General features: G+C 42.3%; 1 protein-coding gene across 1 annotated transcript in view; it reads right to left on the bottom strand.

Moving 5' to 3' along the window:
• Nucleotides 1-23,853, bottom strand: part of pappa2 (pappalysin 2) — a 130,455-nt gene that overhangs the window by 11,299 nt on the left and 95,303 nt on the right. Inside the window, exons 12-14 of the mRNA XM_042334959.1 lie at nucleotides 20,122-20,254; nucleotides 13,951-14,060; nucleotides 10,339-10,410 (exon numbers count right to left, since the gene is read on the bottom strand). Coding sequence (XP_042190893.1) covers nucleotides 10,339-10,410; nucleotides 13,951-14,060; nucleotides 20,122-20,254 — 315 coding nt within the window. The remainder of the gene's footprint in view (nucleotides 1-10,338; nucleotides 10,411-13,950; nucleotides 14,061-20,121; nucleotides 20,255-23,853) is intronic.

Here is a 23,853-nt window from a genome sequence, read left to right as displayed (position 1 = left end):
AAGATTGAAGATTATGGAGATTGTGTGGTACTCAGGGACAGCCTGAGAATCCTGTATTCCAGGAATGCGGCAAACAGGTCAGACTTACTGGGTGCCCTTTTGTGCCTCACCAAACTGTAGACGGATTAAGGGTCAGAATGAAGGCTGAGTCAGTGAGTTATTCAGCCTACCCTCTGTTTGGCAAGTCTGTGCACACAATGTTCATTAATGCAATTCAGTCAGATTTAACATCCCACTGGCAAAGCCTTCTGTTAAAGGATTCATTAGTAGTTTGATTAAATTAAGCAGGGCTTTGATCTGAAATGGCTCTTTGCCTCTTGTTGAAGCAAAATAGCAGAAAGATTTACTATTCTTTCTTCCTGTCCTGAAGGCACCCACCTCTACTGAGGCCCTGTTCCATTGGCACCAGCCATTCTCCAGTATCTCCCTCATTAACACCTGCGCTGCCTAATTCACCCCCAGGTAACTCTTCGAGAACCTGCAGCCATTTATTTTCCTTGAGGAAAAAAGGGAAACACCAGTGGCCTCATTAACAGCTCATTTTCTGCGAATAACTACTTATGATTTCCTTAGATGGTCAAAACTAGGCTGCTCTGCAGAAAGCTGTAACCTTCCCCATTAATGTTTTCTTGTCATTGTGAACCGCAATAACAAAGCTGGGTGCACGGACTTACCAAACAGAGAGGAGGCTGGATAACTGACAAGACTCAGGCTTTTAAACATCTCATAAGCCTTCCATTTGGTGAGGCACAACCCAGGTACACCCAGGGAGATGCTGCCTGCACTCCATTGTGCCATTTGCTCTATTAATACATCCTAACGTGTAATGTCTGAAATACAACAGATGTCAACAAATGGGAAAAATGGAACTAATTGCTCCCCCAAATTACAATGAACCTTAAAGGAGAATCGGCAGCATTTGCAACCTTTTAATGAATTACAGAGGAGCTTGCACATGAGGTCATGCAAAAACCATGGCTAATGGACCTGTAGCTGGAATTGTTTAAATATTAGCCCACTCCCATGGGAGACCATAGGCCCAGCTTCAAAGCAAAAGGCAATAATAATCTTCCAAGCCCGCACTGTGAGGTGAGTATAACAGTGCAAAATTAATCTTACATCATTCTGCAATTGCATTGTCTAGAGCATCTGGTTAGGATCTAGCAAGAGGTTTACTGACATATGGGCTGATATAATCTGTTCTGTTATTGTGGGGCCACTATTTCCTAACAACATGAATAGGAAGGCATCAAATAAATGAACTGGGAGGAAGATGCTGATTGCTTCATTATCAATGAGACTTCCACGTTCCCTGCACCGCTGGCTGAGAAACAACATGGTCTGCCATGACCGTGAGCTCCCAAGGAACCAAAGTCCCCTTCCAAATCCTTTTGAATAAGCACTCACTTTGTATCTTCGAACATCTGCAGCAATGTGCTCATTTACACTTTGAGTGAATTGTTTGATTAAGTGGAAAGGCAGCAGCTCAATATTGTCACCATTCCTGGAATGGCCGTGTACTCCACATATCATGAGTCAGTTGTCCATTCAACTGAGAAAAACAAGAGATGCTTGTTTCTACATTTAGATGGGATGGAGTCACGTAATCTCCCCATTCATACAGTTACAACATTCAGTCAGAAGGTTGAGATTTCAAGCCCCACATCAGGACTTTGAGCTTATAGTCTAGGCTAACACTCCAGGTCTTTGCTAAGCGTGTGCTAGAGTGTTGGCTGTGACCGTTCTCTGGTTGAGATGTTAAACTGGTGTTCTAACAGTACGTTCAAGTGGACATTAAAGATTCCAAGGAAATATGCAAAAACATAAGGGAGTTTCTCGCAGTGTTCTGGCCAATTATCCGCCAAATAAATTGGTCATCCACCTACTAGCTATTTGTGGGACTTTGGTATGCATAAATACAAATTCACAGTCGCAGCAATTCACAGAAACCTTGTGATGTACTTTGAGTTATTCTTGATGTTATAGGGACTATATCAAATGTAAGTATTATTACTATTATTTTCTCTTACCCAGAACAAGCCCAGCCTCCGGGGTATTTGACAGTATCAACTTGGCTCAATTGGTAGCACTCTCATCTCTGGTTTAGAAGGTTGGATTCAAGCCAAGCATTGGGACATCGAACTCGCAGACTGATAATAATAATAATCCTTGCATTTGATATAGCGCTTTTCACGTCTTCTAGAAGTCTCAAAGCGCTTTACAGAATATACTGTAAAGTGAATTGACTGTATATTTGTGGGCGAACGCGGCAGCCAATTGTGCACAGCAATGTCCCACAAACAGTCATGGATTGAAAATGACCAATTTATTATTGTTTTGTTTTTTGGAGGGATTATTATTAGGCGTGTGGAGTAAGGAAACTTGCCCAAGGTTTCGCCCTTCCTGGAACTGAACTCAGGTCTCTCACTTGCAAAGCGAGTGCTCTAACCACTGACCTATAGGACTCCACTGATATTCTACTGAACCGCATTGTCAGAAGTGTGATCCTCCTCTGGATGAGGCATTACACCAAGGCCCCTTTTGCTTGCTCAGGGGGACATTAAAGATCCTGAGACACTATTCAAAAAGAGAATTGTGTTCATCCTAGTAACGTGGCCAATAATACTCCAGATTAATCTGTCATTCTCTTCATAGCTGTTTGTTGTATATTGCTGAACACAAATTGACTGCTACAAGTACACTTGATAGCAATTATTTGTGAAGTGCTTTGAGATGTTTTGACATTGGGGGTGTTATATCAATGCAAGGATTATTATGACTCAGAGAGATCCTTGCCTCCAAGATTGTTTTTNAATATATAAAAACAGGGAACATTTGGTGATAACACATCCTTTCTTTAAGATGGCTCTGATGATGTAATTTCCTCCTTAAAGGGGCCCCTCATACCAAGAGTCTCACTTTAAGGGGCTCTTAATGGTACATCTCCTTCTGGGAGTGGTCAGTCTGGTTTCACACTACATCTTTGGTCCCTGTGTTATTCCCCCCCCACCCTTATATACACACATACAGTTCCTGTCAAATTATTGACACGGCTTTGGGAATATGTCAAGATGAGGCTATAATACTGCTGGACTAAATAAATATCCCTGGACCGTGATGGAATTCTTTGTTGTAAACTTCAAAGGCTTGGATTTGGTCCCAGTGCCACATCTTGGTTTAAATCTTGCTTCTTCGATCAGTTCCAAGAGGTCAGTGTTCAAAGCGGAGTGTCAGCTGCACCTAGCCCTGCTGATGTTCCCTCGAGCCCCTCCTCAGTCCTCCTGCATTTGTACTGATGTAATCAATCACACATGTACACGGCGAGTGAATCTATCTGTGTTCAAAGCACATGGTTTCACTGCCGATTCGGAAGATACACTAGCAGGGGCACTAAAAGGTTACGTATTTACTAGATCGGATCCAGATTTGCTGTATCCAGGTTGGGTCTGACTACCCTGCACTGTCCTGATTCTACTGCTCGCAGGTCAGTCTCCAGGTACTTTGCCCAATGTCAATATTCCAGAATAAATTGAGACCCAATTCCATCCATGTCTTGCCACAGTTAAATAATAATAATCCTTGCATTTGATGTAGTGCCTTATCACATCGTTGAGATGTCTCAAAGCCCTTCTCAGAATATATTGTAAAGTGGATTCACTGTGTATTTTGTAGGAGAAACCCGGCGACCAATTGCGCAAAGCAAGTGACTCACAAGCAGTCGTGGAGAGTGACCACAATTTTTTTTGAGGGATTATTACCCCCGGAAAGCAATCCACCAATAATCAGGTTCCCACTTACTGCTTGCTATACAGTGGTGCTTGGGTTTAAGATATTGCCCTGCCCAGGAAATGAACCCAGGTCCTCTCGCTTGCGAGGCGAGTGTTCAAACCAATTCATCATGGGACTTCATAGAATCATAGAATTATACAGCACAGAAGGAGGCCATTCGGGCCATCGTGACTGTACTGGCTCTTTGAAAAGTGCTATCCGATTCAATCCCACTCCCCCACGCTCTCCCCATAGCCCTGCAAACCAAGCGCTGAATGCATGGGTTCAAGGAAATAATGAGTGAGAGTAGCAGGTAGTATACTGATTGAGTTGATTTCAGCAGAGTGAGGATCCAAGGAGGAGAAAGATCAGAGTGGTTTCTTTAGTTCTTGCGAGGCACAAGGAGCGTGAAACTTAAAAACATGCACTGTGAAGTTATTTGTCATTGACAATTAGGAAGAAGCATTCTGGAAGATACACCAAACTTCTAGTCAGGTGCAAGTGTCATAGAAAAAATTGTCAGAATTTGATCAATTGTGACATGAACTGATAGTATTTATTATTAATTCATCGATATTGCTATGTTCGTTGTACCTTATGCCTCGCAAGAACCAAATAAAACGCCCTGAACTTTCTCCTCCTTGCATCCTCACTCCGTTGAAATTGACTCAATATACTGCTCTCCTTCTCTCACTCATTCTTTCCCAGGACCTCATCACTGTGAAACCTCCTTTCTTCCCTCGTTCCAACAAATCTACTGGCTTTTAAACCCAATCTTGCCGTGACCTACCCACTACTCCTTGATTTACTGTCCCGTTCACTTGACAGGATATACTGTGAAGCGCTTTGAGACGTCTCGAAGACGTGATAAGGTGTTATGTTAAATGCAAGGATTATCATTATTTCCTTGCTTGTCCCTCCTGCTTGTCCCTCGGCACCTCCGTTCCAGCGTCAGTGGCCGCACTTTCAATCATTGCACACCGAAACTCTAGACAACTCTCCCCCAATCCCTCTGCCTTGCTCCTTCTTCCCCATCTTCAGGTCAATCCTGAAGAGCTTTCTTTTCGGCCGTGCTCATAATCACTTCCCCATCACTCCGGCTCAGTGTCAGCAAGTTGTTGTTGTTCTTAATATTGGAGGTGTCTGGGTGCCTTGGCCCTTTGCCATTTTTTCCTCAATAAAATAACGAGAAGCAAGACACTGTACCTGGGAATGTGTTTTGAACAGATCACACCCAATGTGGGTTTTGTATTCCATTCTCGCTGTACCTTTTACTTATTTTTCAGTTTCCTGACAGCGTAACATAAAAAGTGTTCAGATTTGCCAGCCACCCGGTCAGTATTCCACTGGCTCAGATGTTTATATAACACTGAGGTCAGTTGCCAATTGAAAATGGACGGGCCATTGCAAGTGGAGAATGAGCAAGTTCCTGATTTCCATGGTAATACAGGAATGCCAGGGACGGTGGGAAACAATATTGAGGGTGGAGGCAGCTTGAGTGGGTTCAGGATTGAAGGACTAGATGAAGCAGGACCAACTAGGATGACTGACAGCTACAGGCAGGAGTGGGGTGGGACTTGAGCAGCAGATTTGCAAGAAATGGAAGGGGACTCAGAAGAGGTATAAGGAAGCCCTGGAACGTGCAGGTTCATACAGGCACAAAACAAGACGCCACCCCTTCCCTTGCAGAAATTGTCCCTTCCTTTGTATGTAAGTTTTCTGCCTCACGTGCAACACTCTCCTGTCAGCCTGTTGCCTCATGCATAACATTTTCCTGCTACTTATGTCTTACGTCACATACTCTCCTCTCTGTTGACTTGTACGTAATACTGCTACCTGTTGCTTACATAACACTCTCCCACCTGTTGTCTTACATGTAACACTTTCTTACCTGCTGTCCTCACATTGTAACATTTTCCTCCGACCTGTTGTCTTATGCATTACATTGTCCTTTACCTGTTGCCTGATTTCAAGCAAGGTATAATCTGCGTGCCATTGTATTTAGTAAAGGATAAATTAAAACATTTTAATACAGCTCTCTAGCTCTCTGGCATAGTTTTTCAATAAAAGAGATTTCAAAGAGTAGGATGGGAAGCAAACATCTGAGACATAAATATTTATTGCCTTGAACGTTTGAAGCTTTCTCTGGCTTCACTAGTCCACTATGTTTTGGCTGTTCCTTCCGTTTCCTCACCTGGAGACAGCTAATAAATTAAACTGCTCCTCCATGTTATTCTATAGCTTTACTGGCTCTCCGGGAGCGCAGTCATTAGCACTGCAGCAGGGAGACTGGAATCTTCAAAATCTAGACTTAAAACTTGAAGGGAATACTAACAGTACACAGAATCTCTGTCTTTGTGCCATTTGAATATTTGCTAGATCCGTCCATGCCTTCAAGACTGAGGTTGATAGATGTTTGGTAGGTCAGGGTGTTAAGGGATATGGGCAGAAAGCGGGAAATTGGAATTGAAAGGATTAGTTGAGGTACACATCGGCCATGATCTAATTAAATGGCAGAACAGGCTCGAAGGGCTGAATGGCCTCCTCCTGTTCCTATGAGTCCCGTTGCCCCAATGCTGGTGATTGGGTACAAGGTGTGAGCGGTGGAATTATAGTTTCCAGCTCCCCAGCATTATTTGCGATTTGTTGAACATTTCGAGTAAGTGACCGGAAAATAATTTGACAATACAGCTTACATTCCACTTTTACTCCCCTCCCCAACCCCCACACTCTCCATTGAAAACTGATTTGTGCCGGGGGTCTGGGCTGATCTTGTATAAATGATTATTGTTCAAACTTGAGCCCGGACAGTTGTGTGATCCTGTTGTCACCAAGGCTCTGCACCATTTGCAGCAGCAGTCCCTGTACAGTGAGCAGGAGCCAAGCCATTGGCTTATTTCCCAGAAATAAGCTGGTATTTAATTGGGGCAGTGAGACCGACTGCAGCACCAGCTGAGATCACTTTATTGAGATATTTGCATCGTGGTGGGGAAGTGTCAGCTTTTGATCGGATGCTCTCCTTGGTCCCTTCTGTCCTGCAAAACCTGAGGCTCAAGCCACCCGCGACCAGCATATCAAATCAGAGGTGTCCCTCTAACAAATACTAGGTCTAATTCTCAAGTTGTGCTGTTATGAAGAGGTGGCAGTTACAGCCGCCAGTCGAAAGGGAATCTCTTATTGACACTTTGTACTGTGCGTTTCCAACACCTGTAGCTTTTCTCCATTGATTTCTTTGAATATTTGGTAAGTGGTTGCAATGCCCCAGTGCTACTGGTGGTGGTGCTGTTGAGTTACCGCAAGTGACTGTCCTCAGCAATAATAATAATAATAATCCTTGCATTTGATATAGCGTTTTCACGTCGGGAGGACGTCCCAAAGCGCTTCACAGAACACACTGTAAAGTGAATTGACTGTATATTTGTGGGCGAACGCGGCAGCCAATTGCACACAGCAATGTCCCACAAACAGTCGTAGATTGAAAATGACCAATTTATTATTGTTTTTGGTTTTGGAGGGATATTATTAGGCACAGGAGAAAGATAATGGCAGAAAGCAAAGGCACAATTGGTAATTCAAGGCTACTACAGTTCCGATGAACTTATAAAGGGATATAAACCAACTTGTACTTAAATAGCTCCTTTCACCAAAAAAAAGTCTCCAAGCGCTTGACAAATATAGTGGTGTAAATCAGGCAGGGAAATAAGAGACTTAAAGACGCAGTTGACACAAAGCAATGTCGAAATGTCATGTGTGACACTGTTGTGTGCAAATTGGTTGTCGCGTTTGTCTGCAAAACATAGTTACTACACTTTGCAGCGAATCCTGTGAAGTGCCTTCCGATGTCTCCCCTGACATGAAATGTGCTATATATAAATTTTGCCCACAAAACATAGTCAATTCACTTTACAGTATATTCTGTGAAGCGCTTTGAGACGTCTCGAAGAAGTGATAAGGCGCTATATCAAATGAAAGGATTACTGTTATTATTATTATCATATCAAATGCAAGTTATTTTTAATATAAAAGGCCAAACTTTTTATACCTTTATAGCTTCTAATACTGTGAAAGTGTCAAAAATCTGAAAATAATATTTGTAAATGTTTTTTAAAAAAAACATGATGGACGAACAGCCAGCGTTAGAGTGAAACAAAGAGCAGTGTTGGGTTCAAGGAACACAGGCTAATCTCCTTTACAATTTGTCTCCCAGCCAACGCTATGATCAGAGCAAGGAAACGGGTTGCCATCTCGATCGTGGTGGTAGTTATTACCCGTGCATTTCGGTGTGTTTGACAATACTCAACAAGCCAGCTATCTGAGTTTATAACCTGCAATCAATCAGCTGATCCACCAAGATTTCACACTTGTTAACATCAAAGAGCTGCTGTCTCTTAAATACAGGTGACAGTTGGATATAAATTTGTATTGGAGCACATTACATACAGGCATACCATTGTACCCAGATGCTATTACTGCAGGGCTATTATATAACAAGAAACTGCAAAGGGTTGGCTTTTAAGCAGCCAATGTGTTAGTAAATGATAAATGTTTTTTTTAAACGGGGTTGAGGGATGAGGGGAGGATTTGCACTATTAAAATCAATGCAGGTGGAGTGAAAACTAATAGTCAACAGAGGGCAGCAGTGCCACCACTATCTCCCCAGGAAGGGAAGCTCAAGGGACTGGGTTGGAGCAATGGATGTCTTCCCACGTAGGGGAGCTGATTCTCCATGGATGTTGAACGGATTACATGGATATACACCTATATTGCCAGTGAGGGATGTACCGAGAACCTTCCAGGCCTAGCTGAGAGATTAGCACACCCTGCTAAGACAACCAGAGAAATACCCAAAACAGTTACTGGGGAGAAACTACTCTTCTGTCCTCCAGGGAGATTGGAAATGTACTGGGGAGACCTGACTCACTGGGTACTATCAATATTAAAATAAGCACTTACTTGCTACTCCCAATTCTTTTTTGTCACAGATGAGTTGCTTTCACTGCCAGTGAGATAGTCCACGGGTAGATTGGCACAGATGCCTCCCACTCAGCAGTTTTGCACTATGAGCAGGCAGGCTGTTACCACTTTGCTCTCGCCATCTGGAACTCTCTTCCAAAATGCCCCTCCACATCACCTCCTTCATCTCTTCTTTGAAAGCCCCCCCTGAAGATCTATCTCTGACTGCCCCTCCAGCCATCAATGCTCTACTCCCATCACTCACCCAGGTCAGGGTCCCACTCCATCTTTGTAAAGCACTACGAAACATTCTCCCTACATGAAAGGAGCTATAGCAGTAAAAATTATTGATGACAACCTCGTGCACTTCCCAGCATCAAATAAATTAGCACAAGCAGTTAGAAGAGGTAATATTTTCAAACTGAACGTAGTCCAGCCTGTCCAGGCTACCAGGTCCCAATCACCTTTACTACCAGTAAGAGTAAATATCCCTGCTGGAGTCTGACAGTATTATTGTTCAGAGTGCTTTGCCGCATGTGAATTTGATTACTATCTCTCTGAAGATTTTCTGGCAGTTTCATGAGAACTGTCAGAACAGAAGATGGGAGTCAACATCACAACACACCTTGCACCAAGATGCTAAAATAGAACTTTATTTTATGTTGTTTCAAGCTTGGAGGAGGGGGAGGGAGTGAACTCTAATATCTCCCAAACTGGCTCAGGGAAAACATAGCACAGTTGATGGCTGACCAGTTCATCAATGAAAGTGGGAGGTGTAGACATTTCCTGAACCTCAAAAGCCACAGTGCTGTAACAGGACAGGCTGCCACAGCTGAACAAGTGCTGCAAAACTTATCAATTTTTTGTTACCAGGTAATGAGGAGAGTGTCTGAAACTCTAGAAAAGGAATGATGCGAGCATATCTACAGGACAGTGTAGTTCTGTCCCACATGTGATTGCCCTTCCAGTTAGCCAGGCTCTATTGAAAATATTACCTACCTCTGTCCTCAGCCCTCCGAGACGCTACCCTGCTTGAAGGGTGTTCTATAAATGCAAGTTGTTGTTGAGTTAGATCCTAATTGGATTGATCCATTTGGGAGAGGCACAGCACGTTACAGATTGGAATGCTGAATTTCCAGAATAATTCTTCCCCAACATGTGCAATTTCCTGATCCCAACCCCCAGCTTGCTGACTGTCCAGGGCCTTGGGACGTCCTCCCGACATGAAAGGCACTATACAAATGTTGCATGTGAATTTGATTACTGTACTCTAAGACCTAAAGAAGTAGAACTGCAGGAGCATCTGAAACAAGTGGCAATCATCACTTTGTGGTGTGGTTGTATATTGCACAGGAATCCTTGTAAATTGCTTGATGCTTGTTAAAATGATCCTTGTGCTCTCTAATTCTGGGCTCACTGCACAGTGAATTGCAGAGTAACATAAGCTGAGTAGTTTTCATTCCCCATCTGCGGTGACGTTCTAAGAGGTGGGGGGGGGGGGGGGGGGAGGAGTGTTCAGCAGATCAGCTTCAAGGAAAGAGTGAAGTTCATCAAGTTCAGATAAAGAAGCTTCCAGAGAAGCTGGCAGTGCAACTGTAATATAAAATATTTGCTTACCTCACACGATTGGATGCAGTGGATGAGATGGGGATCAGGGTACCATCGCAGTATCCCTGTGCACACTATATTCTGTAGGAGAAGAGAGAGCTTATTTAGTGCTATTTATTAAACCATTTCACTTCACAATATTTTCTCCTATTTAAATGTTGTTGTTCTCTCCTTAGGCTTCTGGAGCAAGAAAGGAGAGAGCAGATGGCCTGTTCGCAGTAACTGATTACTAGAAAGTCCATAAGAATAGGAGTGAGCGATATGGGATGTTCCTACCCTTGCTGGGAAGCATTCTGTCTTTGAAACTACTGTCATTAATCCAAGTTTTTCCATGCTGTTGTGCAGCATCACCTGTACACCAATACACTGCCTCGTTCAACCAGACAGATCTTCCCTATTTTCCTCCATGCCTCTCAAAAACTGAACAAATAATGCACTCTTCTTCATTTCCTCACATTCTCACTGCTTTAGTCCAAACTCACTGACTCACTGCAGTATCACATCTCCAATTCTATCTCATTCTGTCCCAAAAATTCAATACTGAACTCCTCCTTTTAATCTTCAATCCTGGAGCTGAGTCCTGTCGTGTAGTGGTTAGCACCCTCACCTCGCAAGCGCGAGGACCTGGGCTCGATCCTCAGGCAGGGTAAAATGTTAGGCAAGTTTCCTCACTACACACCCCTCTGTTTACCTAGCAATAAGTAGGAACCCGGTTGTTAGTTGATTGGCGGTTCTCTTTCCGGGGAATAATAATCCCTCCAAAAAAATGTGGCCACTCAATCCTTGACTGTTTGTGGGACAAAATATTCAGTCAAGTCAATACTGCATATTCTGTGCAGCACTTTGAGACATCTCAACGACGCGATAAGGCGCTGTATCAAATGCACGGATTATTATATTACAAGAAGCAAAGGGCCCAGACTCAAGAACTGTCCAGGGTTCTTAAACACTGAAGCCTCAAATTGACACTTAAATTCACAGAGACATGTTACTTGAACAAAACACTGAATAAATCTCTGCGTGAGTGTTGTTGTACAGCACGTAACATAGTTTAAAAGAACGTGATTTGGAAAAAAAATGTTTTGTAAAACACCCTCCACTTCTGTGCCAGGAGGTAAGAGGATATCCGTGTATCCCTTGGCACGATCAGTCCTGGGACTCGGAGCTGTTTGCTTTGCATTCCCTGGATCCGGATATAGCAGTCACAAGATGGTTTCACTCGCAATCTTCAAAGGACTGGCTCTGGATTGACTGGCTCTAGCACCATGTTCTCAGTAATGTGCTAGTATCCCTCACTGTGCCTCCTGAAGCAGCGACATAATGTGCCATGATGGAATTCTGGTGCGGTTACTGCAGCAGCCAAAAGCACACCTCAAAAATTTACTCAAGGTCCTAATTCAAAAGGTTCTGTGCGCTTATGCCTGCGACTGTGTGTCTACTATGTGCGCAGGCGTCTGTAATGTTAAATTTCCTTGTGTATATGTATGGTGCAGGTGCGAATCTGCTTATGTGTGTATATATCTGTATCGTTCCACTTTATTGCACTGTACCTTGTGTGCCAGCCCATGATATCTTCACACTGTCATGAAAACTATATTTTTCTGGAGTCTTGTGGAACAGTTGGAAAAATCATAGCACTTGTGGTAAAAGAGTCAGAAGCCGGTTTCAAATTCACTTACATTTGAATGAATTGGCTATTTGTGAAAACAGACAAGGCTATAATGACAATGGGAGTTACTAGCAGTAATAGAAGGAACAATTCTGAGATTGAGGTGCAAAAATGTTTCAGAATATACACACACAGTGCAGTGTAGATGGTGAGCAATAGGGAACATGAGAAATGGTAAGTGAGGCACAGGGAACACAGAGAAAGGTACAGGGAACATGGGAAATTCATAACAAGGTGCACAGAACGAAAAAAAGGCAAAGCGAGGTATAAGAATAACAGGAAGTGCAAATCGAGGATCAGGAAACAATATAAATGCAGAGCGGGGTAAAGAGAGTACAGCAAGTGATGAACAAATTATAGGGAACATAGTCATCACAGACCAAGCGGCCTTGGCACATGTTGGCATGCAGGGCAGGTATCTTTAGCAATGGGGAGGTGATCTAGACCTGCGGAGTCTGTGACATACCACGTAAGTGACCCTGGCAAACTGTTTGGATAAGTTCACCGCATATTAATTCTACCCTGGAACAACACCAGAGAAAATATTGAGGTGGCACGGCGGGTGGGTCCCGATGGCTAGACTCCTTCGCTTTTGGCCATTCTCCTCTCTCTGGCGTGAAAGCTGAACAGATTTGTTTATAGAGAAAAATCACTTCCCCTTAATTCTGCAAGGATTAGAATAACACTGCAGTTGAAATACTCAGCATGGGGCCATTGCTGCTTTTGAAAAAAAATCCTGGAGAGCGTACATGTCCCTTGCAGTGTTACAGGTCTTTTGAAAATTTGGCTCTCGTTTTATTTATAGCATACTTGTTCCTCACTTGATTTACAGCACATTTATTCACATTCCAAGTGTCTGTGCCCCACTGTGCTGCAGAAATCAGCTATTTCCTTAACCTTGGGCAGCAAGGGTTTCAATTACATAGAGGTCAGCTAATCAGCTTCCTTGCCTTATGTGGCCTTAAAAAAACAGATTATCACATGATGTGGGATTTAATATGTCCGCAGTGTCAAACGTACAGCGGAATGCTACTGCTGTTATTAGCAATATAAACATATAGTTTACATCTATCTGAAACAAAACTACTATATCCCTGCTCCTTGGAACTCTCCCAAAATCACTCTGCCTTGCTCCTTCTCTCATGAAAACCCTTTCCACTGTGTTTTTGGTCAATACACTTCATTTATTGCTCCTCTAATTCTTGCTCAGTGCTTCGTATTGTCTTAATGAGTGGTTCATCCTAAATGAAAAACACTATAGAAATGCAAACTCTTATCACAATCACTAATAATTCAGCAACACTTCAAGAAAATGGTCACCAACAGGTTACGAAAATGAAAGTCCCATGTTAAAAAGGGAACAGTCATAGAGGAGGAAAAAAAGCATTTGGCAAATCTTTGTAAGCTGCTAAAAATAATCCACTGCCCGTTGTTTTATCACCAGAAACATTTGCCACATTTTCATGTAGTCAGTCTTCCCATTAGCAAGGCTTAGCGGAACAGGACGGGTAGTTTTAATGACCAGTGTAAGTAAGATCCCACAGTGTGAAGTGCTTTGAGACATGGATGGAATAAAAACGTGAAAAATAATAAAAACTGATCTGCTCTTCCAGCAGTTTGTTGCTCTGTTACGCTGAGCTCCCTGTTCTGCTGGGCTATTCTGTTCTGTCCTTTCAAGCCTAAATCTGATCAACACACTCTGCAGTCTTGGGTAGGCACTGATCACTGATTGATGGTGTTAACTGGTGCAGTAAGAGATATTGATCTGAATGGTGGAAGGCTTTCCTGAATCTCCAATTTTCAGTCTTCAGGAAAAATTGGACCTGAATCAAAGAAGTCATATGCTTCGCTTAAGTTTGGGGATGTTTTGCTTTTCACTCTTTCATCCTAGTTAAAATACAGCAAATAAGATTTACATTGTGAGTTAGCAAATTGGATTCTTTGAATTTCACCTGTACTTTGGTTGCTTCCATCCAGTGCTCCATGTTGTCAGCAGTAACATTGCTGGGTAATACTACTGCATCAGTGGGGGGTATCACACAAGAGAGAGCACAGGTAACACCTAAAACAGGAGAGAAGCACATAAATTAATCTCAACTGTGGAAGAATAAAGACCAAATGCACAAATCGAAGCTGAATTTTAAAAAGCTGCCAGAGGTAAAACCAAAAATTCTTGTGGACTCCTGTTTTTAATTCAGAATATTATTTGATCATCCGTAGGTGTGAACCAAATCACAAGCGAGTGGAGGGCAAATGAGAAGATGATGATCGATGTACACCTTGTTATTTCTATCTATCTGTCAATCAATCAATCATATATACACTAATAAAACGACAATGCCTGTCTGCGCTTCAAGAAGGATCTCAATAACGAATTGATAGAGAGACATGATTTGTACCTCATCTGAAAAGGTCTTTTAACTGGAAGTGACATGGACATATTTGTTTTCAAGTATCATATATATATGTATATATATATGAGAGAGAGAGAGCGAGATTTATATATAAGTTGAGTCTTTTAGCTCAGTGGTTAGACCACTCGCCTTGCAAGCAAAGACCAAGATTTGATTCCCGGCAAGGCAAAATGTTGGGCAAGTTTCCTTACTCCGCACACCTCTGTTTACCTAGCAGTAAGAAGGAACCCCGTAGGTAGTCAACTGGCGGATCGCTTTTCCTGGGGTAATAATTATTTAAAAGAAAAAATTGATCACTTCAATCCACCACTGTTTGTGGGACACTGCTGTGCGCAATTTGCTGCCGCGTTTCGTCCACAAAATATGCAGTCAATTCAATTTACCGTATATTCTGTGAAGCGCTTTGAAACATCTCGAAGACGTGATAAGGCGCTATATCAAATGCAAGGATTATATAAATATATATACACACACATATATATATTATATGCACGTATATGTATAATATATAGAGACAGAGTACTGCCAATTGAGAAATTTTCATACATAGAACAGGACTTAGGTTGACCCATCCTGGACTAAGAGCCAATAATCATAAGGCACCCCAAACTGAAGGATAGTTAACTCCTCGGAAGTCACAGTGATAAGCATTTGCTGTCGTAATGCAACCAGACAGAGCACAGGCTCAATCCACCATCACTTGTAGTTTTTTTACAAAGCCCTATCGTTTACATTGGCTTTGAGACACTCCGAGCTACCACTCGTCCAGTTCAGACTAGATACAAGGGACAAGCGCCTCAAAGAAAATTGTGTGAAACTTTGAGATGTTTTGACATGATAGGGCATGCTATTAAGTTATTATTCTAAGCTCCTCTTTCACTGTCTAGCCACTGTCATCTTAGTTCATTTAATTGTACTCTCATTGTGCATGGGTGAACGCTACAACAACAACAACAACAACAAAATTACATGTGTATAGCAACTTTCATGTCGGGAGGACGTCCCAAGGCGTTAGACAGTCCAAGTTTCGGACCCGAGCTTGGGGCAGGAAGCAAGGTGATCGAAAGCACGGTCAAAGAGGAGGGTCTTCAGATGGGTCTATTTTGAAAAAAGAAGGGAACCGTTTTCTTTGCCCTAACCAACATTCGTCTTGATTACAGTCATTCGCTTCAGGAATATTTGTGAGACATTGCTGTGTGCGAACTGGCTGCTGTGACTGCCTATAAATACAGTCACTACACTGACAGCATTTACTAGAGAAGGATTCTGACATTATAGGCACTTATAATAATAACGATTATTATTATAACGCACAAATGTTCCAACAGCCTTGAAAGCACAAAATGTTCTGTGCCCGAATATTTCCCAATATTCAATATTTTTACAGTGTAATTGTGGTAAAGGAAGGGAGGGTACTCCTTGTACTCTTATAAATGGGATGATGATTTGGATGGTACAGAATCTACCTGATCTTCTGTTCAACCCAACCACAAGCCAGGAAGAGCTCAGATTGGGGAGGGTAATGTTTTCTGAAAACATTTAGTTAAATATGAACAGCATGAATATGTGTGGTGAATTTCGGCTAACACTCCAATGCTGGGGAACTCTGTATTGTCAGACATTAAACTGAGCTCTCATCTGCTTGTTCAGGTGGACATTAAAGATCCTATTCAAAATGACAAGCACATTTCTGCCAATGGCCAATGAACTCCCAGATAAAAAAAAATGACTTTGTGGCTGTACCTCTACAAATAGGCAGTCACTATACTTAACGGAAAACTCCATGAAACGCTTTGAGACATCTTAAAATGATAAGGCTCTGTATCAAGTGTAATTATAATGTCATTTTCACCACAAGGAACACAGTCAATTCACTTTACAGTGTATTCTGTGAAGCGTTTTGAGATACCTTGAAGTAGTGATAAGACTCTATATCAAACGCAAGGATTATTATTTCTAATTATATATAATATAAATTTTATAATATATTTCAATGTTTCTTTTCCACCCAACATGTCTAATCGTAGGCAGCTTTAAACGACATCAGCAAAGCATAAAGCAGAGAAATAAGAGTTGATTGAGAGGACAGTAGGGTGTTAGCTGCCTTTGTTACAGTTCGGGGTGGTTGGGGCAAGTCAGGATAAAACGTTCCTCTTCGAATCTAAAAAACAGAATCCTCCTTGGCAAATCTCACCACAGCAGCTAGCACATTTCAGCAAATATAATCACCAACCTGTATAAAGCACGTCCTTGCTCAACATCTTCTGTTATTGTTCTCAACAATTTGCTGAATTAATGCTTTTGGGCTACTGTGCTGGGATTTGTTAAGGATCTAGAATTCCTAGAAAATGTTGATCCAAGCGAGATGTTTCTTAGCCAGCTGCTCGATTGTCTTTCTTTCTGTGACTGTACCTTCAACTCACCTTTTTTATTCAAGTATATTTCCTTATGCAAAAGTTAGGTCTTGGTATTTTATGACAAGGAGAGTAGAATTGGGAAGCGGGTACATTACAACTAAGAATAACGCAATAATGTAGAGCGAAAAGAGTGGTGAGATTACAGCAGGAATGGAACCCATCTCTTCACCCCAGCAAGAAAAATTCAAAAAGAGTTACTGATGTCATACCATGCAGTTCCATTCCTCTTACAGTTGCAATTTAAATTGATATGGTACCTTTCACACCAGAGGACACCTAAAAGTGTTGGAGCCCAAGCAAGGGTGGAGGGAGGGGGGATGTGGGAGCGCGGAGAGATGGAGCCTGAGCAAGAGGGGGAGAGCTGAGCTGAGGATGGGAAGAAGGTGGTCGAAATCACGATTGAAAAGAGCTCAGATACAGGGTTTGAAGGACAGTTGAGGTTCGAACAAGACACAGATGTTTCACCCTGGTTTTGGGAAGTGGAGTGAGCATCTACGCAGGTCAATAAGGTCAGAGCTTGAAGTGAGAAGACCCCTGATGGGAGTCAAGCAAGAGCGTTTCAATGTTGTTATAATAACAATAATAAACTTTGCAATTGGTATAGCTCCTTTCACTTCAGGAGAACGTCCTGTGGAGTTTTGTGGAGTCCTGTAGCTCAGTGGTTAGAGCACTCGCTTTGCAAGCGAGAGACCTGAGTTCAATTCCAGGCAGGGCGAAACCTTGGGCAAGTTTCCTTACTCCACACGCCTAATAATAATCCCTCCAAAACCAAAAACAATAAATAAATTGGTCATTTTCAATCTACGACTGTTTGTGGGACATTGCTGTGCGAAATTGGCTGCCGCGTTCGCCCATAAATATACAGTCAATTCACTTTACAGTGTGTTCTGTGAAGCACTTTGGGACGTCCTTCCGACGTGAAAAGCGCTATATCAAATGCAAGGATTATTATTATTATCTGTGGTTTTGTTGATATTGAGCTATAAAAAGTTAGAGCTCATCCAATGCTTGACCTCTGACAGGAAATCAGCAGAAGAGCAGTGTTCCTGAGATCAAAGGCAGAAGTGGAGTTAGTTGGATGTCATCCGTGTACCTACGTGAGGTCACGAAGTGCAGAGGTAGGAGTTAACTGAAGTCAAACTGAAACCTGTTCATTTCTCACATTCAAATTTGTCCTAGATTATACTAAAGACTTTAATAAAAACAAATAAGCCTTACATTTGAAATACTGTAGCACCTTTCTTGTTGGAGGACATCTCAAAGTGCTTTCCAGGATTTTGTGTAAATGCAGTGACCGGGGAATAGTTTGCCAGGACACTGGGAGAAACTGCCTTCTCTTTTTGAACAGTGCATTGGGATCACTAATATCCACCTCTGACATAGACAGATGGAACTCGGTTCAACATCTCAACTAAAGGATGATACCCCCAACAAAGCAATGCTCTTCCCACCATTGCACAGCCTATGTCTGTGAGTTCATAGTCCTGACATGAGGCTTGAACTCACATCCTTCTGACTCAGAGGCGAGAGTGCTACCAAATGAGCCAGCTAATACCTACACACTTTGCAGAAAATGTATGGTGAATTTGGATGATATAAAAACAGCATCACAAGAGGGATGTTGCAAGCATGATAAACCTGGGCACAGAAGTCTTAGAAATTCTTCACTCGTGAGCCATTCAGGAATTGGCCAAAACATGGGGCTATAATAACCAGCGCCATATAAAACTCACAGCACTTAATCACATTCAATTACGCCACATGCACAACAGGGGTGGATCGCAGAAAGGGATTTTATTACCTATGAATTAACTAGTAGGAGCCAAAGGGTGGTGGAGAAGTCTGGAAATTCTAGTTCTAACTACAGATAGTTTGGGACTGAAAGCTACCAACAGAGAACATGGTGAGACCCGGAAGTGAATAACAATGACTTGGCGTTTGAAAAATGTAGCCTGGTTTCTTGTTTCCTGGATTACTGGGTCAGCAGGAATGCTTTGCCAATGCTTCACTCTTAGGTTTGTTGGTCATGTAGCAATGCACTATTTGCTGGCTGGAGACTGAACTTCCAACCCTTGTGTTAAATTGCTGAGTAACTGGCCACGTGGAAATGGCCTGCCAACTCTTCCAACCTTTAACTTAGTAAGAAAACTCCACCCAAGGTCAGCAACATGCTGTATCGGGAATGTACATCCTACCATTCCTCCAGTACAGTCCGTATTTACCACAATTGAAATCTTATAACAAACATGCAAAATACATCCCTTTTTTTTCTCGTGTTCTACGACTATCAGTCTCATAACTCCTAGCTTCAGTGTTGGAGAAAACCAAAGCCATGCCAGATGGCAGGAAACAAACAAAAAACTATTTGTTCTGCACTTGTTCAGCTTTATTCTGTCCATGTTTGACAGTGGGTTCGTGGGGTGGGAGGCGGGAAAGAGAAATTCTTCAGATGCACCTTTTTTGTTACAGTGACATTGCCAAAATTTGTCGGAACAAGTATTGTGGTACCAAAGTGTGGACACCACACGGTGGACACCAACCTACAAACCCAGGTTACTCCATCTGTCCTTATTGCATCTGGGAATAGCATTATCCAATTAGTGCCAATCAATACTCAATTATGGAAAATGCACCAGGGATTTGCTTCCAATTGGGAACTGGACTGAGACAGGCCAGATTCATTTCGATTAGACAGCCATTAGAGAGTGGGGGAAAGCTAGGCACTAACTGTCTGGATATGAACCGGAGATGAGCATACAGTGGTCAAGCTCAATCACCACATTGTCCGATCACAGAATGGAAACCTTCCATTAATTTTGTGTCTGGGCTCAATTTTAATGCAGGACTGAAAAGTGAAAGGACAATACTCTAAAACACTGTGCCTGTGCCTTAGCAGAGAACACTATCTCCTTTGCAACGCAAGTTGCAAATCCAGAACTTGGGAGATAAAAAGCTATGTTTTAGCATTGTGTCACTACAGTTCCTTATAATAATAGTAATAATCCTTTAATTTGATATAACGCCTTAACACGTCACTGAGATGTCTCAAAGCGCTTCACAGAATGTACTGTAAAGTGAATTGACTGTATAATTGTGGGCGAAACGCGCCATAAAATGATTGAATTTTTTATTTTCTCTCTGAAAACCTGTCAGCAGTCCAGTATGTGCGAAATGTTCCAAAAAACGGGCAACGTATAAACTTTCCAGAAAACGTTTTGCCCACAAATATTCTGCGAAGAGCTTCAGAGAGTTTTAAAGAGAATTGAAAAAAAAAGAGAACATGCTTCAGTACCTATTGCGTAACCTTCATTACAAGAGTACTCCACTAGGTTCACCTCTGGTGGAGGTGGACAGTCCCCGTGCACGTGCTCGCACAGTCGGAATTCCTCTGTCCAGGTGCCATCTTTGCTACAGCGGATCGGGACCTAAGATAATGCAAATGCAACAAAAGTTAATGGGACTTATATATTAAAAAAAAGTGAATGTATACATTGATCTCTACTCACTTCTGGAATAATAGCCAGGATACCAACCAAATAGGGTGGCTGACGTAGATTACAATCTTGTACTCTTCGAATCATAGATGGAGATGACTTCTGTCGGCATTTTATTGCAATCCATCATTATGCTGCTTGTTCACCCTCCTTCACGGCAGGGGTGGGTGCGGGGGTGCGGGGGGGATGTTAAATGTGTTGTCTTTTACTCTGGTGATCTTTTATTTTTACTCAGGTGCCAATGATACATTCATATAGAAGGATTATTACCCGCGGAAAGCGATCTGCCAATCGACTAACAATCATATTCCTACTTACTGCTAGGTAAACAGAGGCATGTGGAGTAAGGAAACTTGGCGAAGGTTTTGCCTCACCCGGGAATCAAGCCGGAGTTATCTCGCTTGCGAGGCGAGTGCTCTAATTACCGTCCCAGTGAAGATCAACCTGAATTTTTAATCTTCAAGTATGGTAGTAATGACATTACCCACTTGACTCTTTACCCATTGGACTAGCAGGTGAGCACATGATTTATTCCTGAAGTGCCATTATCTGTTCTGATCAGACACAAGACCTCTTTAGTTATGGGAAGTAGGGAGTTAATGTGCTCTCTGCTCAGTAAAGCTAACACAGAATTCTGAGAGACATCTGGTCTCCATTAGCTGGTCTCAGCTACCTGCTCTAAACAGATCGTATGTCTTCTATGAGACAAAAAAAAATATTTGTTTTAAAAAAAAGAGACTTTCACCATCACACAGGTAACTCTCCCCACCCAAACAATGTCAAGTGTATCAGTGGTACATTCAAAGTCTTGTGCTGCTGTCCGTGTCACTGAGTAGGAGACTCGGGCAAGAACCGGGGCAGTAACACAGAGCTGTAACAACAGAGGGGCCTGTTTATTGAGTGTCAGTATGTTTTGCACTGATTTACCATTCTGTGAAAAGCAGCAGCCCAGGTGTCGAGGGAAATATTGGGCACTTTGCTAACACATTACTGCCAGACAACTCAAAACACCGATTGAGCCAATTATTGGAGAAAAGCAAGTCTAATATAATTAAAGAGGAAGGAAAGTCTAAGCGGGTACTTTTTGTTCAAAGTCACAGAAGAAAAAAATCTAAAACTATTAATATAAACATCACCTATAGTTAGGAATCTGTAAGAAACACCTCTGCAGCTGGCTGGACCACTCAAGTGAGATTTTTTGGGGAGGAGGAGGCGATTGTGCCTTTGGAGCAGCTTCCCTCGTTTTAATGGGGCGAAAAGATGAGATGGTATTTAAAAACGAGAGTGGCTAGACAGACTGAAATAGTTTTTTTTCTGCTCCTGAATGTTCCCATGGGACAGGTGCTTCAGAATAGCCTGGGAGCTAATCCAGAGCAGCCGGTCCACCTATTCCCCCCCCGCCCTCCCTCCCCACCACCGGCACCTCTCCAAAGTGCCAGATGGCTGTCACTTCATCTCACCCGCTACCATGCTCTTGTGCTCCAAAACAGATCCCAGGCCTCAGCTATGCACGGAGAATTCATCACTACAAGTACCATATCTAATAGCTTTCAGTTATTTTTTGGTCAGCTGTTTGTCTGACACATGAGGAAACCCATCACCACATGTATCCAAACCCAACTGAGAATTCCATGCATCCTGCCTACACATGGAAATTCCACAGAAGTTTATTGGAATGGAATATGCACTCTCTCTGAAGAGATGCATCCTGCTTATCTAAATGCAGGAAGTATTAGGTACAGGTTGGCAAGAGCTAAGGCTTGGGAACCCCATAGTGTAAGTTGGGGTAACTGCTGGAGTCTAACCAGCTAAAACTGCATAGCTTGCCAATTCGGCTTCAAGAAGACACCGCTTACCTCCCCCCCCCCCCCCCAGGAGGATAGTCACTGGTTGGTAACTTTCATTTATATGAGGTCTTTCACATAAAAGTAACTATACAGTTCTATTATACAGCCTCTTATACATCAAATTAAGGTACTGCCCTCCCACGGAGAAGGCAGGGCAGCTCCTGCTGCTTTGACTCAAATGTTAGGCTTAAGATAATTGTTTTAAAATTTGCAATCAAAGCTCCATAGGAAGGTAGCTTTCTGATGTATTTAAAAGAACAGCTTCCAAATCAAGATTGAATTTTAAAGTGTTCCAATCTTAATTCCTGTCTCTCCAGCTTATCCCTCTTCTGAGGACATATCGCCTCTTCTGTAAATGGTGCTAAATGCTGTGGAGATCAGTAGCATATTGGTTAGTGTGCTCGCCTCACAAGTGAGAGGACTTGGATTTGATTCCCAGGCAGGGCAAAATCTTAGGCAAGTTTTCTTGCTCCACATGCCTCTGTTTAACTAGCAGTAAGTAGGAACTCAGTTGTAAGTCGATTGGCAGATTGCTTTTCCGGGGGTAATAATCCCTTCAAAAAAAACTTTGGTCAATTAATTCAAGACTGTTTGTGGGACGCTGCTGTGCGCAATTGGCTGCCGTGTTTTGGCCCATAAAATATACAGTCAATTCACTTTACAATGTATTCTGTCAATTATTTGAGATTTCTTAACGACATGACAAGGCTTATCATTTTATTTGGGCCAATGATAACTAAGTCTGATCCTGTCTGTAGCACATGCCCACACATACACACCTTCCAACAGGGGCCATTAGACACTACTCACAAGCTAGTATGCTGGCTGATTGTCCCATTCCCTAGTCCAGGGGGAGCTGAGATCAATCGAAGTCTTGGCTGAGAACAGCTAATTCAATTCTGATTAAATCTGAGGCTTTCCGGAATGCGTGGCCACAATTTCGAAGTGCACTGTGATTCTTATTAGATGTTTGAAACTCCAGGTATTTAGAACATCCAAGGATGGGCCACTATACTAGTTGCGGAAAAAAAATCACTAAATGCCTGAGATCAGCAGGAGGTCAATCATCAGCATTCGAAAGAGAAAACGAAAGGACCTTTGTATCATTTTCAAACATTGATTCAGTTGCTGTGAGACTTCAATATTTCTGTTTTATTGCAAGGATTAAATCATTTTATTTTGGATGATTTATCCTGATAGAACAGCACCAATGCACTCTTGTGCCTCAGACCGCTGTGTAAATAGATCATCTTGGACACTGAATGGCATTATTTCCTCTGCAATGCCTGTCATGTAACACGTATTTGGCAGCCACTTCTCATGTGCTTTGGCTCAAAGCAAATACAATAAAGGTTTAATTTAGAAACAGTGGAAAGCATCTTGCCCCCCAGCATAACAAGTACACTGTGTTCCTTTTCAATCGCCTTCCAAGAGTTTATTTAAAAAAATGAACTCAAAGCCACACAGTCTCACCCAACCTATCACAATTCCTACCTACACGTTCTGTGTAGTTTCCCAATAAATTCAATTTGGGTCTGCATCAAGGTTATTGTTGCAAGAAAGATGATTTGAGATGAGCGCCACTGTTAATGATACCTCTGGAGCGCTTCTCTGGTTTGAGCTAGTCTGACCTCTTAAATGTCCTTTGCTACCTCGATCAACCGGCCATTTTGCTTTATTTAT

This window comes from Callorhinchus milii, unplaced genomic scaffold, assembly GCF_018977255.1.
Source record: "Callorhinchus milii isolate IMCB2004 unplaced genomic scaffold, IMCB_Cmil_1.0 Scaffold5, whole genome shotgun sequence".
Taxonomy (NCBI): Eukaryota; Metazoa; Chordata; class Chondrichthyes; order Chimaeriformes; family Callorhinchidae; genus Callorhinchus; species Callorhinchus milii.
The sequence above is the reverse complement of the archived record's forward strand: the minus strand, read 5'-3'. Positions and strand labels throughout refer to the sequence as shown.